This window comes from Cyprinodon variegatus, unplaced genomic scaffold (genome assembly GCF_000732505.1).
Source record: "Cyprinodon variegatus isolate N-32 unplaced genomic scaffold, C_variegatus-1.0 Scaffold686, whole genome shotgun sequence".
NCBI classification, from domain to species: Eukaryota; Metazoa; Chordata; class Actinopteri; order Cyprinodontiformes; family Cyprinodontidae; genus Cyprinodon; species Cyprinodon variegatus.
Window position 1 is genome coordinate 307,860 of NW_015151139.1, and position 16,341 is coordinate 324,200.

General features: G+C 38.5%; 3 protein-coding genes across 6 annotated transcripts in view; 2 read left to right on the plus strand and 1 right to left on the minus strand.

Annotated features, from left to right (window-relative positions):
* Positions 1 to 7,547, plus strand: part of tmem131 (transmembrane protein 131) — a 50,333-nt gene extending 42,786 nt beyond the window's left edge. For 2 of the 3 annotated variants that reach the window (XM_015394457.1, XM_015394460.1), the window contains exons 36-41: positions 42 to 189; positions 5,949 to 6,064; positions 6,144 to 6,219; positions 6,303 to 6,406; positions 6,483 to 6,634; positions 6,721 to 7,547. In XM_015394457.1, the coding sequence (XP_015249943.1) occupies positions 42 to 189; positions 5,949 to 6,064; positions 6,144 to 6,219; positions 6,303 to 6,406; positions 6,483 to 6,634; positions 6,721 to 6,990 (866 nt within the window). In that variant the 3' untranslated portion in view covers positions 6,991 to 7,547. The remainder of the gene's footprint in view (positions 1 to 41; positions 190 to 5,948; positions 6,065 to 6,143; positions 6,220 to 6,302; positions 6,407 to 6,482; positions 6,635 to 6,720) is intronic. The other variant, XM_015394459.1, reaches the window with a different exon arrangement.
* Positions 7,548 to 11,502: 3,955 nt separating this feature from the next.
* LOC107097331 (inosine-uridine preferring nucleoside hydrolase-like) lies at positions 11,503 to 15,086 on the minus strand. The gene is made up of 6 exons (XM_015394450.1): positions 15,049 to 15,086; positions 13,343 to 13,545; positions 12,968 to 13,150; positions 12,778 to 12,889; positions 12,568 to 12,704; positions 11,503 to 12,479 (listed from the first exon to the last, which is right to left on the minus strand). Exons 2-6 carry the CDS (start codon positions 13,523 to 13,525, stop codon positions 12,123 to 12,125), a joined length of 972 nt encoding a protein of 323 aa, XP_015249936.1. The 5' UTR covers positions 13,526 to 13,545; positions 15,049 to 15,086; the 3' UTR covers positions 11,503 to 12,122.
* Positions 15,087 to 15,134: 48 nt separating this feature from the next.
* The window catches only part of bivm (basic, immunoglobulin-like variable motif containing), an 8,299-nt gene continuing 7,092 nt past the window's right edge, over positions 15,135 to 16,341 (plus strand). The window contains exons 1-2 of one of the 2 annotated variants that reach the window (XM_015394449.1): positions 15,135 to 15,215; positions 15,780 to 16,293. In XM_015394449.1, coding sequence (XP_015249935.1) covers positions 15,825 to 16,293 — 469 coding nt within the window. In that variant the 5' untranslated portion in view covers positions 15,135 to 15,215; positions 15,780 to 15,824. Of the gene's footprint in view, positions 15,216 to 15,344; positions 15,630 to 15,779; positions 16,294 to 16,341 lie in introns of those variants that run through there. The other variant, XM_015394448.1, reaches the window with a different exon arrangement.

The window sequence follows — 16,341 nt, forward strand, 5'->3', positions numbered from 1 at the left end:
TCACTGCTTCTTTTTTCTGTATTCCTGTGCTTCCTGTACAGCAGCAGATAGTCTTCAGCAGATTGCCATGCAGACATTAAATGCAGATCCTTTCCTGAAGAGTTCTGCCCCAGCTGGGACCTGCTCCCCTCCACCAACCTCTCCAGGTTCCCTCTTCAGAAGCCCCTACAGCAACGTGGTGAACAACAGGTCTGTCTGTGGCCCCGTAGGCCAGTTTACATGTCCTGGCTTCACTTTAGTAAACTGGTTAAATCATAAGCCTAAATAAGCTCCTATTTATATGTATAAAAATATATTTACACCCCATACAACTTTCAATGTTTAGTTATATTACACAATTTAATTTATAGATAATTTCATCAAAATGCTACACCAAATAAACACCAAAACAATGTTTTCAGTGCAACAAAATGATTATGACCATAAAGCAGAGTTAAATGTGTTAAGAGATTACTGAAAAGCAGGAAGTGAATCATCCTGCAAAGGTAGGATTGATACCCGGGGGCCAGAGCAGGCAGGCGTTTTAAAAACACAAAAAGGAACTTAAAAATCTGTCCGTTACGACCCCAGACTGCGGTGTATTTTATACACAACCAAAAGAAGCATGATTAGATAATCAGATGAAAAGAAAACTGAAATACAGAAACCTGAAGTCAGGGACGCAGCAGTCGTGTAGAAGAAGGTGCTGTGCATTAAACATCTCACCCACTGAGAAGAAAGGTCGGATCAGCATCAGGCTGCTGAGCCTCGATGAATTCAGGCGAATTCCGGACGAGGATGAAAATTACTCTAGATTGATCACCTTCCAGACATCAAACCACCTTAAACAAGCAGCTGCTTTGATCTGATTTAGATCAAGGCATTTACAGACACATCAGGTGCTTAAAAGTTTTTGCCACATGTTTGGAAAGTTAAACTAATATTATATATTGATTGCAGACAACTTTTCAGGAATATACATGGATGGAGTCGGCAGTAACATGTTGCCTACCCTGTTTGATGGCCTCTATCAAGTCAGCAGTTTTTCCCAATTATTATTTAGCTCATAATATGGCAATAAAATTCATATGTTAAGTCTTTTTTTTATGTATCATTGTTGTTTTTCTCATGGAAATCCACTCTTTAGGTTTTCATTATTTGTAGAAGTTGGTTGTTCAGAGAGCTTTACATTCCTGGAAAGTTGTGTGGAAGGAAAAAGTGTAAAAAGAAGAAAGATGTATCATCAACAGGACTAACTTTGGCCTTAAAAGCATGTGAGGAAGTCCTCCTGAAAATACAGCTGATGAAAAAATTAAAATATTTTATTCAATCTATATACCCGTTTTATTTTTATAACATGAGTGACAAAAAAAAATAAATAATTGATGTTCTATTTTTTTTTTTATTGCTATACATGTGCTAAAATGGCCTAGTCAAAGTCCAGACTTGAATTATTTAAAAGTTCTAAAGCTCAACATCTAATCTGACTGATTAATTTTCCAAATAGCCAAAAATATATCCTCTGTATTTGTGGAAAATTGGTGAAAAAAGACCTGAAGGTTGTTCTGAAAAGTATTCTGAACACCAGTCGCCAACTTGAACTTATGCACACCTGGACAAACAAATGGTACCCTGTGTTTAATCAAAGAAAAACTCACAAAAATAACTTGAATTTGACAAAAGTAATGAAGAGTATTATATTAAATTGAACAAATGAAAATGGGACATTGCATTTCACTCATGCTGTAACAGAATTATTTAACTCTTTACAGGGCATTCAGTGAAAGACTTTAAACATCTAAATTTCAAGCAAAGAGTACACTGCAAAAAACTGAAATCAAAGCAAGTCAGTTTTTCTTAAAATAAGTGCATTTTTTCTTGAACTGAGCAGGGAAGTGAGATACTTTGCAAATGGAATGAGAAAATTTACATTTAAAATAAGGGGGGAAAAATGCTGTCTCATATTTCAAGTGCATAATATCAAATAATCTGATTTTAAGGATAAAATGCTCCTTCAACTGGGAGATTTTCTTATTAACCTTCTCAAATTAAGGGTAAACACTCTTACTTTAACACATTTTTACAAATTTATAGATAATTTTTTTAGTATGTGATTGGAATCAAGGACAAGACCATATTACCTTTATAACGTTAAAAAAATATGCATATTTTGATGGCATAAATGAATGTCAATGTAATAACAAGAAATGCCCGTATATATTAAGAAAAATAACAAAAGTGCTTCTATAAGAAATTCATGAAAAACACTCTTGAGAGTAAAATAAATAGCACTCCATTTGTAAGGGGTATGCAAGTGATCAAAAATGGTAACTTGCCCTATAAAGGGTTAAAAATGCCTGAAACAGGCCTGGAGAGAAATGATGGTAGGCCTAGAAAAGACTTGAAAATAACTGGCCACATAGGTGTCTACAATCTAGTAATCAGTCAATGGGTCTATATATATGGCTACAGGGAGTCCCTGTGCTGTTTGGTGACATGGTGTGTATCACACTCAACATGGACCAGAGGAAACAAAGGAAAGAGTTGTTTCAGGAGAAAGAAAATTATAGAGAAGCATGTTAAAGAGAGAGGTTATAGGAGTATATGATGCAGCTTGATGTTCCTGTGACTCCTGCAGGGTCCAATGAAATCAAGACTATCAATGGATTCTAGAGAGAAATATGCTGCTCAGTATCAGAAAGCTTGGTGTCAGTTGCAGGTCTTTGGTCTTCAACAGGATAATGACCCAAAACACAAAAGTAAAAACTGCCAAGAATGGCTAAAAGGAAAAAAAATCAGACAATTCTGAATCTTTGTAAGGAGTTGAAACCATCATTTCTCCCCAGGCCTGTTTGAGGAGTTTTTAAATCAGTCTGTTGAAGAATGGTGGAAAAGCAATGTCTGACTTTCCTTTGTTTATTTTCATAGGATTTTGATTTATTATTAGTTTTGTCATATTTTTTAATTATTTCTGTGACCATTATGGGTTTTTTTTCCCCATAAAAAACCAACAGTTTGTCCGTGTTTATAGATTGGTCATTAATGCAACAAACCATTAGTGGTTATCAGCCTTCGGTTGCTATATCTCCTTTGTTTACATTAAGTCTTTTGTTGTATCTAGACAAAATAAATATCAAGGGACTTTACCAAGGTACTTTTTAAAACGACTAAACATCCTTATACTAGAAGAGTACTGCTCAGAAAACGTGTCAGAAATCCCCCTCAGTTTGATCAAGTTAAGTGTTTCCTACATATAAATATAAAGCCACACAGAAGTCTCACTAACCACTTCCTGTATTAGCAGACTTTCATTTCTGTGTTGCAGCACCCTGAAGACTCTTAAAATTAAATTCACTTCTGAGGAATCCATTTCACCCTCTCTGTCCAGTGTGGTTTCCAGTTATTCCCCCCTTAATCTGAGGAGCTTTCACTGGTTTTCTGTTCTCCTTAATGACTGAGATTATGGGAGATAGAGCTGAGCTTATTGGCTCTGTGAAAACCCCTTTTTCTTTTTTTTGTCTTTGTTGGTCCTTATTCGTCCCATCTGCAAAAACAACAGAACTCTCAGATTCAAAAAGCTCCATAACAGATAGAAACCTCAAAATATTAAAACAAATTAATTGCTGGCACTTTTTTCACAACCCTTTAGTCTTGGATTTATTTTTTATTTATTTTTTTTTTACCTCTGGCATAAAAAAATCAAATTGAAACCCCTATTATGTGTTTCTTACATTAGAAGTATTCCAGACGTTTTTTTTTAATGAAGTAAATTAATCCGGACTTTAATGCATGCAGCAGCAGGCTATCACCCTTGCTAACAGGGTTCCTCTCCACACAGGTCATTTTGCTACTTTAAGCCCCTGTCACACCTTGCCGATTTAGTCCAGCGTTTGCCTGGTGTATGAAAGATCTGGCAAAAACGCTGGTGTACGTTGGAAAAGTTATGGGTACGTTTTTTCATAATTTCTGAGCCAGTTGAAGCACGCTGAAACACGTCGACATATGGCAAGTACATCGAGGAATGTTGAGCATGCTCAACATTTCCCGACATATGGCAGCGAATGCCATAATTGGGCCATAAGTTACAGGTAAGTTATCTGATCGTTGACATACGTTAAGTGTTAGTTGCTCATAAGTCGTGGTGTCCAGCTTATCCAAAACCTATGAGTAACTTTATGCATAACTTATCCCGAACTTATCTCCAACGCGTATAAACGTACCTAACGTGTTCCAGACGTCCGCTGAAAGTGTTTCTAACTTACAAGTACTGTATAATGGCCTATTGGCAGCATTTTGGTATAAAAGTGGGTTCACAGGAGGAAACCATCAGTTCTTCTCCTGACTTCATCCCCATCGCAGGATGAGTATCAATGTGATGGATCCTCCCTGCGTTCATGCCCATGACCCACAAACTGGCTAGCAGACATGACACTGAATCTGCTGTGACTGAAAACCTTCTTGCTTTCTTTTTTCTTTTTATTTATTCATTTTTATTTTTTTTGGGTGGGCGGTTACCAGCAGCTAGGTTAATACCACAGACATCTTTTTGTGCAGGTCAAGTGCCTTCAGGCACATTGCTGCTGCCCTCAGGACACTGACTTGTGCATAATTTCATGGACATTACGCTGTTGTGCTTTATGCATAAGTTAGGCTGTTGTTGGAAATCCGCTCTGGACTTGTTAGGAATACTCTATGTATGCGCCCTAAAGTAAAAAAATACATGGAAAGTTCAGTACATGCCAGCATTTTAGAAGATTCTGGGACGTCAGGTATATGCTGGAGATATCGTCAAAGTGTGACAGGGGCTTTAGACCATAGTTGCATCATGTTTGGGTTTAGTTTCTCAGCAATGGCCTTCAGCTTCTTGCTGCTACTGCTACTTCACAACAAAACCTGTATGAAAACCTCACTTTATCTCGCCTTAACTTGAGGTACTATCCCATTTTAAATCTTGTTAGGGTGGTGCAGGGATTTGAAATGCAGTATTCTAACCTCTAACGTTTGTATATGCGACCTATGCAACCTAAGCCATTTTTCATCTCAGTCCAACTAATAAAACTTTAGAGCCACAAAATATGTTTTTTCCTAAACAAAACAACAACAACAGAAAAAAAGGATAAGATAAGATTTGTCATTTTTCATCGTGCCATTTCAAATTTTTGGTTACTGAAATATCAGTTGCTGATATTTTTGGAAATTTAAAAAACCTTTTTTCCCTCTTAAATATGACAGAAAATATGTATCTAATATAATTAGACTAATTTTATTTTGTGAATTAAAAAAAATATTCAAAAAGTAAAAAAAAAACATAGAGCAGCAAACATTGCATGACCTTTTTTTTTTTTCTTCTTTTTTTTTTTAAAGAAAATGGAGAGATAACTTATACTTAACAAATATCTAAATCTGGTTGCTGCTATTTTTACTAAATCATGTTAAATCAAAATTTTCCCACTTAAAAAACTTCAAACAAATACATGTATTCTTTTTTTTACAATTTAATGCAATCAGACGGTGGAGAAAATGCTGAAAGATGCGTGTGTTATTATGTCGGTTCAAAAAAATTAGCTGGTTCTTCATCATTTTTAGCCAAAGTGATGAAGAACCATGGTTGAGTATCTAAAGAGCCACTTGTGGCTCCGCAGCTGTCGGCTACAGGCTGCTGCTCTAAAGAGTGTCTGGATGCTGCGTTTGAGAGCGTAGGAATTTCTAATGTCAAGCATTCAAAGCAGTCCCTTTGATGGTGCATTTCTTTGGTCGGTTAGATGCTAAAGTTCACTGGGAGACTTATTAAGACCAAAATTCTATTTGAAAAATAAAATGAGTGTTGCAGCTATTTTACTGAAATGACAGCAGTCAGACGATGTTCTGTGCTTCTGTAGACAAACGGCCTTATAAATGATCTGTATTGATTTGAAACGGTCTGAAAACTCATTTTTAAATGTGATGAACTGTTCTTTTATCGTTCCCAGTGAGTTAAACCTGAAAAAGGCTCCAGGAAATAAGCTGTCTACAGGCACTCCACTCCCAGGAAAAAACGGGAACCCCACCTTTGCTGCTGTAGCTGCAGGTTATGACAAAAGCCCAGGTCAGTTGGTAACAATGTGCTTCCTTGAAGCTAGCAGTGATGGCGTCGCTTTAGCAGTAAGGTTGGATGTTCTGTTCAGGTGGCTCAAGTAAAGGAGACCCCCCTGGGAAGACTCTGGCAAACATGACGTCAGTGGAGAGCGACAGCTCAGACAGGTCATTAAAGAAAATGTTTGAAAACAAACTCAGTCTGGAATGTTTATAGACCGATCCTAACTTTCTCCTATTTTCTCTTGAAGCTCTGGATTATGGAGTCCAGTCGACACCGCCGGCAGCCCGAACTACCAGTCTGACAATTCTTTTTCCGCTTTCGGCCCCAACAGCTCCTTCAACCTGACTAGAGGTGCCTGATCACCCACAGAAGAATGCAGAGCAACGTGTTTAGCAGCTAAGTGCTGAACTGTGTGTGTTTGCTTTAGTTTTCAGTGGAATGAATCTTTCAAAGCCATCTGAGCCTCAGCCCAGCTGGCCAGAGTTCACCCCGGTCTCCTCCACCCCCTGGGACATCCCCAGCAGCGACCCTCTGCACTCCTGGCCCAGCAGTTCCAGCCCACCGGCCGCTCCGACCGCAGTAAGCTCCAACATTCTCCTACCAATGTTTCTCTGGAAGCTCTATCCGTGACGCCCTTTTTTTTTTTTTTTTTTTTCTGTGCTCAGTCATTCCTGGGAAACGCTTGCAATCCGTGGTCTGCCACCACGCCCTTCAGCAGCTCCATCTGGTCAACAAGCGCAGATTCAACGCTACACCCTTTCTCTCCGTCAACCAGTTCAGCCGCTCTGACTAATCTGGTCAGCAGCCCCACCCCGTCGTCGCCGACGGCTTCCACCGAGATGAGCAGGACCTTCAACCCCTGGAGCGCCTGGCGTCCCACCCTGAGCAGGCGCAGCTCAGAGCCCTGGCCCAGCTCCCCTGATAACGCCAACTAAGACGCACCTTACAGGAGTTCTGTTTGCCAGACGAGTCTTTAAACGATCAGAGATCAGCCCCTCTCAGAAGCAGCATTATGTGACTCATTTGATCAGCCCAGAAACCTTTATTTCTCTGCAGCTTTTTATTCCCACAAGGCAGTGATGCTTATTTTTATTTCGATTTGTTTTTAACAGGAGATCCTGAAATAAAAGCGGATGACATAGAAAGTCTAATAATGCTGCATTCCTCTTAAGTTCTCGGTTCTTATTGGTTTCTTACAAAAAGTCCATTTGAGGAGCCAAATTACTTCCATTCTTACTGGCATCATTGCACTTTGCTTTTATTTGGCAGAAGGGATCTTTAGAATTCTGAAATTGGATTATTATAATTTTTTAATAGTCATCACCCCATAAAAGTTTTGGGTATATTCATGTTGTCCATTTTTAAAGTGGAATTATTTGGTCCAGAGATAAAGGAAAACAGATTCCTCAGCTCGGGGTTTGAACTGTTCTCATGTCGCCTTTGTTTGTCAGCAAGTTTAATTAAAGGTTTTCAGCAGAAAGTCTGGTTTTGGTCTTTATTCATTTAAAAGAAATGTTCTTTATTGTTGGGCGTGAAGTTTGCAAACCAATATTTCAGCATCTCACTCCATAAAATACACCTGCAGCAGACTGGAGACTCCCCTGAAGATGCCTGTAATTTTCTGGGTTTCCGCGGGTCATTAGAAATCATTAAGTCATTAAATTTTTTTTTTTATTAAAGCCTTGTCATTAAAATTCATTAAATGTGATTCTCACAGAATTTTAAATACCTTATATATATATATATATATATATATATATATATATATATATATATATATATATATATATTTTAAATATGTTCACAAAACAATTTTTTCAAATATATTGAGATATATTTGTGTGGAACTTCTGGTTGATTGTAAAGCCGTATGTTTTGGAAAACAAGCTTGAGGCGGAGAAAAAGCTAGAGAATGGGGGGGAAATGCTAATTTCAACAAAAGTGGCTGGAAAAAGAATTCGGGACATGGCTGCAGCCTGTCTACAGTAAAGATGACGAAGGATCATGTCTCATACATATATATGTGAGAGTCACAGGTACTTGTTGTCTTTAAAATTATTTCTAAAGGCATTAAAAAGCAGTAAAATTAGTTACTCATTGCTGCATAAACCCTGATTATGCCACCTCAGATTAATTCATATATGTGAGGAGAAATTGTTCATCTATTAGTAAATATATTTTTTCAACTGACTAATTTAATCTTTAAATGGAATTTTCATTTCATCATTGCGCATTTTACAATTTAATGCAATATTTAATGTTTAAATCATTTATTCAATACATAAATGCTACATTTATTTGATGAGGGAATTAACATTTATGTATTTCATATTTTATAGCCCTCCATGTACCTCGGGGATCACAGCGCAGTGATTTGTATAAACCATCTTTTCAGATAAAAGTATGAAGAATCCCAAACATCAGCCTCATACTCGTTTTTTTTTTAGGCTGATGTGGAATTTTATGATCACCTGCCGGGTTCTGTTGTTTTTTTTTTTTTTGTTTTTTTTTTTAAGCATCAACCTATTTAAATTTTACTTCAAAAATTCAAATAGAGACTTATTAAATAAAAAAAATTCTGTGTATCTTATATATGTTTTTTTAGGAATCCAGGATAATTTTATAAAGAATAGAGTTGTCAACAAAAATATTAAAGTCTTGGAAAATGTTGAGTGTGTTGCTTGTTTTGCAGTTCCCATACAGCTGCTGTGGAGAGAATTAAGCAGAAAACAAAACAAAAATTTAAAATTATACAATCCATAAAGGTTTTAGAGTAACTTTGCTGTTTGCTACAATCACATTAATAACACCAACACTGGTTAGAAGTCTAATAACAAGTCTGCACCACCTTAACCCAATTCAGCCTGTGCCGACACTTTTCCTGTTTTCTCTTTATTTCCTCCTGATTTATTTGTCTTTATTGCTCTGTCCTGTTATAAACATAATTAAAACTGTTCTATAATCATATGTAGGTAGACATATGGCTACTAGAGCCAGTGCAGCCTCACATTGGGCTAGTGAAAAGCTGTTGGTCTTGCTGGAAGAACCAGAACAGCCAGGAGGCTCCCAGTGGGATTTTCCAGCTAGAGCCAGTAGGGGGGGATGACGGGGCCCCCCAGAATTAAAAAAAAGAGGATCAATTAAGGTAAGAAGTTAACTTGGTGTTGCTTTAAAAAATTGAAAAGTATTTCAAGGACACATTTTTGCAAAAAGAACTGTAAGTAGTGCTTACAAATGTGCTCACAAACTGCATATTTGCCCTGGCAATGCCCTGGCCACCCACCTTGCCAGTGTAAATTATAGTAGCATCAGTTCAGCATTTCATCCCATTATGCACAGCCAGTGACATAACTTTAAAAATCACACAATAAACCAAGATATGAGCAGGTGTTCTACAGGCATGTTTACCACAATAGTAGATTCAAACCCTGAAATTATGCTTTTAGTTTCAGTGTGCCAGCCACTGATCTCTCTCTCTCTCTCTCTCTATATATATATATATATATATATATATGAATATATACATATATAAGGCTCAGACGTTGGGGTTGCAATATATTTCTGCACATTACTTTTTCAAATGAGAAATACAACAAACACTACAAAAACGACCGCATCCGCTTAATAATTAATTACTACATTTGCATTTCATAATGAATCACTTTCTATTTGCCCTACTTTCCATTTACTTACGTTAGACACAATGCCAATGGCTAATTTAGTCAAAGTCTTATATTACGCTACATACTAAACTATAGGATACATTGGCGTAGGCTATATGTGGATTTTTCTTGATTAGTACATCCACTGACTGAAATGACCTGTGGATCATCTTCCGACAGCCAGCAAACTGCTTGTTTTTGCAGTCAAATGCTGCACAGGGAGGCAGTGTCTCCGTGGGAGTGGGGAGTACCAGCATGGAGGACGGAGGCTTAACTTTTTTCTGGCAATCAGCAATCCAGTGAATAAATAGAGATCAGTGCTGCCACCACAAGATTTTTGCTGGCCCCATTGTCTCCCCCCCCCCATTAAAAATTGCTGGAGGCGCCACTGATTGGCCAACTACTCCAGATGGGAGAAGTATGGAAGCCCGTTTCCGCCACATGAAAGTAGAGAAATGCCAAATAGAAAGTCATAATTTCTAGATTCAAAGTCATAATTATGACTTTAAAAGACGAAATTATGACTTTGTACCTCATAATTATGACTTTAAAAGCAGTGGTGTCAAAAGTACACACATTTGTTACTTAAGTAGAAGTATAGATACTGCAGTTTAAAAACACTGGTAAAAGTTAAAGTTATCAACATGACCTCTTTACTCAAGAAAAAGTGAAAAAGTATGTGCTCCAAAAACTACTGAAAGTATCAAAGTATAAAGTAACCTTTAAAAAAAACAGCCAGATGCCACTATATGAATTGAAAGCTAAATTTTTTGACTATTTGGAAAAATTCTTTGAGATAGGGCCAAGGATGAGTGAAGTCTGGTTGGTTTTCGTCTCCATCTTCACATCTAGTTTTCACTAGATGTGGATGGAGCCAATGATCAATGATGGCGCACATGATGTGAAATAAATATTTATAAACATTAAACAAATTGTTTTAAAAATGTAAGGAATAGAAAGTACAGATACTTGATGTAATGAGTAGAAGTCAGAAGTAGGAAGAAAAATAAGTAATGGTGTAGATACCTAAAAAGTGTACTTAATAAATACTTTGTATACAAATACTTTGTACAGAAACAAAGTATTTGTACTTTGTTAAGTGACACCTCTGTTTAAAAGTCGAAATTATGACTTTGAATCTCATAATTATGACTTTCTATTTGGCATTTTTTACTTTAATGTGGCGGAAATGGGCTTCCATAGGGATGTGTGCATATTTGCAAAATAAAAAACATCCACAACAGCTGATAGTTTGTCACATTTCTCTCAGAAATGTGGGAGGAATTATCCCTTTATGTCATTCAGACAGAGGTTACTTCTCTTCAGAAAATGTCCTGCTTCCAATCATCAATGAGGAACATCTCTACATGATGCACTACTAGGTGGGTGCTGCCCTCTGCTGGACATTTATTTTTTAAAGAAACCTTATATTGTAGAAGAAACAGAAGCTGGACACATTTTACAATTTAAAGGAGCAGGTTTATTTTATATTAAGTAATTTAATCCTCATGTTTGATTTAAATAACTTATTTATCTCTAAAATGCTGTGTTTTACTTTTTAGCACATAAACCCTCAAAATGAAGGCTGTGAAAGGAAATTCAATCAGAATCTTTGTTTTTTTTTTACTTTGAAACTCTGAGTATCAAACACAATCCTCACATTCCTAATATGATATGAAAACAGCCATACAGAAGCACAAAGATCAGCTATGGAACATTAATTGTAATTTTCTCTGATTATTTCGTATACGTGGGAAATGATCAAAAACCACATGCCAGTGTGTTTTAATCATAGATTGTTCATGGTTATGCTGTTGGGGTGTGGTGGCCTAGTGGTTAGAGCATTCTGCTTGGGTTCTGGGGTTTTTGGGTTCAACTACCACAGACGTCCACTCTGGGCCCATGATCAAGACCCTTAAAACCCCACTGCTCCCAAAGGGTATGGGTTAAATGCAGAGCTGAATTTCTCCAGTGTGAGATCAATAAAGTTAAATTGTTCTTATTATTGTAATTAAAATCCTGTAAATTTGGCTCATGTAGCAGAAAAAAGTTCAGACACCACTGGCTTCAGCTAACATGTTTAACATCAAAGCATATATCAGTTTTCGACCATACTGAGGGATAGTGGTGTTTTGGGGTTTTTAGTTTGCCACCATAGGACCTGAATTCCTGCATCCAACCATGAATGCTTTTGCACACCACACTTTAATTAAGTTAAAGATGAAGCCAGCTTGGTCAAAAGTGGGTCAAAAGGTCAAACACAGGAGCAAATCTACAACGGAATGGTTAAATTAAAAAAAATTTAAAAAAATCACATTTCTCATTTTATGCATTTTATGACCTCATCTTGAGAAAAATAAACCTTTTAGCTAAAAGAGGCTGCCTGGTCTTTTTTGTCACTTCTTCTACGGCTGTCTGAGGGACTCCATCAGAAGCCCACCAAACTTGGCCACGTCACATTTAACCATGACCCTCACAGTGTGGCTCTTGTTTAGGGAGTTTGTTCGATCCAGCACCAACATGCCACGAGTCATGGAGCCCTGCACCTCCACGCGCACGGGGCACTCAATGCTCTCCAGCACTACGCTGCTGTCAATACAGGCCGCCATGGCGTAGGCGTCATAAGAGACAAAGCCAGGCCCAAAGTACACGTCTCTCTTAATCTTCATGGTCTCTTTGGAGTAGGCCCAACACTTTGATGTTATCATCTTCATGAAGCGGGCTGCAGGGGCATCCTGATTGATCAGCTCCTCAAAGAACTCCTGTAGAAGTGTGCAAATAAGTGCAAAACCTCAATGCTTTTCATTGGGAATAAATGGAGAAGTGCAACGCACTGCAAAAGCGGCATACCCAAGTCAGGGCGTTCCTGCATGAGTACTCCCATGTGGCGAGGTAGGTGGGGCAGAGGAATTCTTCTAGAACAACGTAAGCAGACTCTGGATCCGACACAAAGTTAAACTCTGCACAAAGGGTCACGTTCCCCTTTCCTGTAACAACAAAAACAAACCGTTCAAGGCTGCTGGGCCTCGCGTAGGAACTCTTCAAATCCCATTTGACTACCTTCCATGTTGCCGCCCATGATGAAGAGGTCTCTGAGCTTTTGGGAGAAGCGCGGATCCAGCTTGACAGCCAGTGCCAGATTAGTGAGCGGGCCGAGGGCCACCAAGGAGACCTGAAGGAAGAAATGGTTATGGAGCAGCAGAGCATCCACCCCCCCACATGAAAAATAAAAAACCTGGAACCTGTTTACCTGCTTCTCATGTTCAGACACCAGCCTAATCAAAGCATTGACTGCGTGCTCCGGTTGGATTTTCTCCTTCCACTGAGGGTCTTGGTCCTTTATCACATCCCCAAGTCCATCACCTCCAAAGTGGTCGCTGAATAGATTACTGAATCCTACAAGGGGACCAGCAGAGCCTTGAAACACCGGAATCTGCAGGAAACAGGAGTCATTACAGTATTTTTATAGAGAGGAAAACTTTTATTAATAACTGTAACTTTATAACATGTTCAATTTTGTTATATTTCTGAACAAATCACGATACAACGATCCAGAGAACTCTATATATGATCCCTCTGCCCCATATCAAGCGTTAAACGCATCGGTTCAGTCGAACAGACGCACCTCCTGGCGCTCACAGACGGAGAGAACCCGCAAAACGTTCTGACACACGTTTTCCACCGCCGCGTTCCCAAACACACAGGTCACGGCCAGGACCTCCAGGTTGGACGCCGCCAAGGCCATCATTATGGCCTGAGCGTCATCTATGCCGCAGTCTGTGTCGATGATCACCAGCTTCTTGGTCATGGTTTCGCCGCCTTAATGTCCTGCACACAACACGACTATCTGTGTTATTTTCAAAGTCATCTATCCAAAATATGGGAAGACAAAGAAAATATTTTCTTTTTTTAATGCAAAGAAATCTTATGAGCTACGGCTTCATAAACACATTTATAGGCTCATAGTTTTTTGACAAACCTGTTCTAGACCTGTTTTATCTCTGCTTCTCTTTTTGTTCAAGCCAGTTAGTCTGACCAGAAAAGAAAAAACCAAGTCCAGTGGATATTTTTTGAATTTTTACGGAATGACCAGAAAAGCTTTACACGTTTCTTTACTTTAATGGGCTGCTATGGCTTTTGGAAGAGTGAATAATAATAATCATGATAATAGATTTTATTTTTATTCCACATTACATTAGCAGACTTTCAATGTGATTGCAGGAGTAAAAAGCTGTCCATTGGCTGCTGCAGAGAAATATCAGTCCTCCATGATTCTGTGTTGTCCTACAAAACTGCACTGAATAAAATCAAAATCTCGATAAGTCATTTTTTCCTAAAATAAGTGCATTTGTTCTTGAATTCAGGAGGTAAAAGACACATCTTGCCAATGGAAGACAATTTACACTTAAAATGAGAAAAAAAACAATTGCATTGTCTTTTTTTCAAGTGCATATTATCTAATTATCTTATTTTAAGAGTAAAATTACTCATTCCATTGGCAAACCATCTCATTTTCCTACTCAAATTAAGGGTCAATACACTTAATTTAAGAAATTTTTACTTATTTCTAGATTGTTTTTCCAGTGTGCGTTCTAGATTGCGATCAGGTCACATAAAGCTCCAGATGACAGCCTTCATAAGGTAATGTTTCCCACAGTTTCAAATGCTTGCTAAGATATCAGATATTACTTTATTTAAACATAAAAAAAAATCCATATAAATTAAGGAAAACATAATACAGTGTCACATATGAGAAAATAAATAAAATTATTCACATCCCTTCAAATGTTTCACATTTTGTCACATTTTACCCATTAATACCAAATATTTCATTACGTAACAGTTTTTTTAAGCTTATATTTAGTCCTACTTACTTTGACACCCCTTAATAAAAACCTTGTTCAACCAATTGCTGACTGAGCTATTTGCAAACATTAGGATGTAAAAATCTGACACTTTAAAAGCTCACTTTTATTTATTTATTTATTTTTTGTTAAGAAAAATGGAAAAAGGGAGTTTAGTCTTCCAGAACAAACATGCAGCGCTTAATGTTGGACTATCCCATACAACTCCAATAATAAACATTGTATGTTGTGATTGTCATCTAAGAGATAAAAAAGGGAAAAACATCAGACAGGAGCCCGAGGTTTCCTGTATTTTATTGTGTAAACAGCATAATCCTGTCTACCCAGAACAGCTCTACCTGTGCTGTAACTTTTTAATTCCTAAAATGTTCCTGTTTGTCTAAAGTGCCTCAACAAAGCTTTATGATTTTTCCCTTTTTGTTACATTACTCCAAACAATATCAAACGTAAACATAGGCTAACTTACCTTTTTCCTGAGAAGTTTAAACACCCACTGGAATTCACTCTTTTGATTGGTTTAAAAATGCAAAACCCTTTCATTACCGTAGAAGAGGGGGGTGGAGATACCGAGTTAGTACAAAATACCGCTTAATTTATTTTTAACACTTTGAAATTGGTGTTTTTAAACTACCGGTAAGTCTTTATTCAAATTTTAATTCAAGACACTTATATACATATTTTTACATATATCTTTTTTCTACATATCTCTGTTTGTTTCCCCTCGTATTTTGACCTGAATGGTACAGTCCAGTGTGTCTGCTTTGGAAAAAGATACGGGTCAGGAGGGCGAAGTAACGGGATTTTCCGCGTTAATTCTCTGCTGTAATAAAGCTGCTGCTCGGCTAACGGTTAGCGGTTAGCTAACCTCCAGATACATCTAAAGGGCTTTGATAAAAAACTAAAATCCGGACTCTATTGGGTGTTTTTGCCAGCTAACTCCAGTGTAGCAGGGATGTAGCTGCGCTTCACAGCTGCCATGGTGTTTACCTAATATGTAACACCGCCGGGCTCTTCCTCTGGTTTCCTAATAAGTGACTCGTATTTAAGGTAATGTGGTGAATGTTTCTTGTAAATTAGAATCTTAATCAAACCCTGTACGTGTTATGATGGTTTTAATTTTAGGGAACTGTCCTCAGCTGCAGGTGTCTGTCACAGCATCTCCATCTTTCCTTCATCTCTGGCCATTTTTTTTTCCAGAGAAGACACCATCACCTCCAGCCCTATCTGTCCTCCATCACCCAGATGCCTAACACATCAGAGGGTCAGGGGGCTCACCCCCCCGGCCCCGCTGAGCAGCCAGGGCTGCAGAGGGCCGCGGATGGAGAGGGGGGCCACGGGCTGATGAGCTCCATCGCCCGGGATGCTGCGAGGCTGAGGCGGGCTTCCAGTGCTGAGCTTCACCTGCAGTGGACCTGCCCGGTCACACACTCCCGGGAGAAGTTTTACACGGTCTGCTCAGACTATGCCCTCCTGAACCAGGCGGCCGCCGTGTACTGCTGCCCACCGCGGAACAAGCAGGAGGACGGAGCCCCGCATGGGAAGGCGAAAGCCTCCACGGACCTCAGCGGCGGGCAGCCTGGAGGGGGTCCTGTGGGATCGGATGGGGGCTGTGACGTGGAAGAGGTGTCATCATGTCACACCAAGCCTCTTCTGGCCTGGGAGATTGATACAGCAGACTTTAACACCGTTTTCACTAGGAAAATAAGAACAAGTGAGCTACTTTATCTGTCTGTCTGTCTTATCTATCTATCCATCTATC

Coding starts and splice junctions, on each gene's coding strand:
- LOC107097331 (XM_015394450.1), bottom strand. CDS start 13,525: ATGACCAAGAAGCTGGTGATCATCGACACAGACTGCGGCATAGATGAC. Junction 12,890..12,967: donor TGTCTGAACATGAGAAGCAG/GTAAACAGGTTC, acceptor TTCTTCCTTCAG/GTCTCCTTGGTGGCCCTCGG. Junction 12,480..12,567: donor GCAGGAACGCCCTGACTTGG/GTATGCCGCTTT, acceptor ACACTTCTACAG/GAGTTCTTTGAGGAGCTGAT.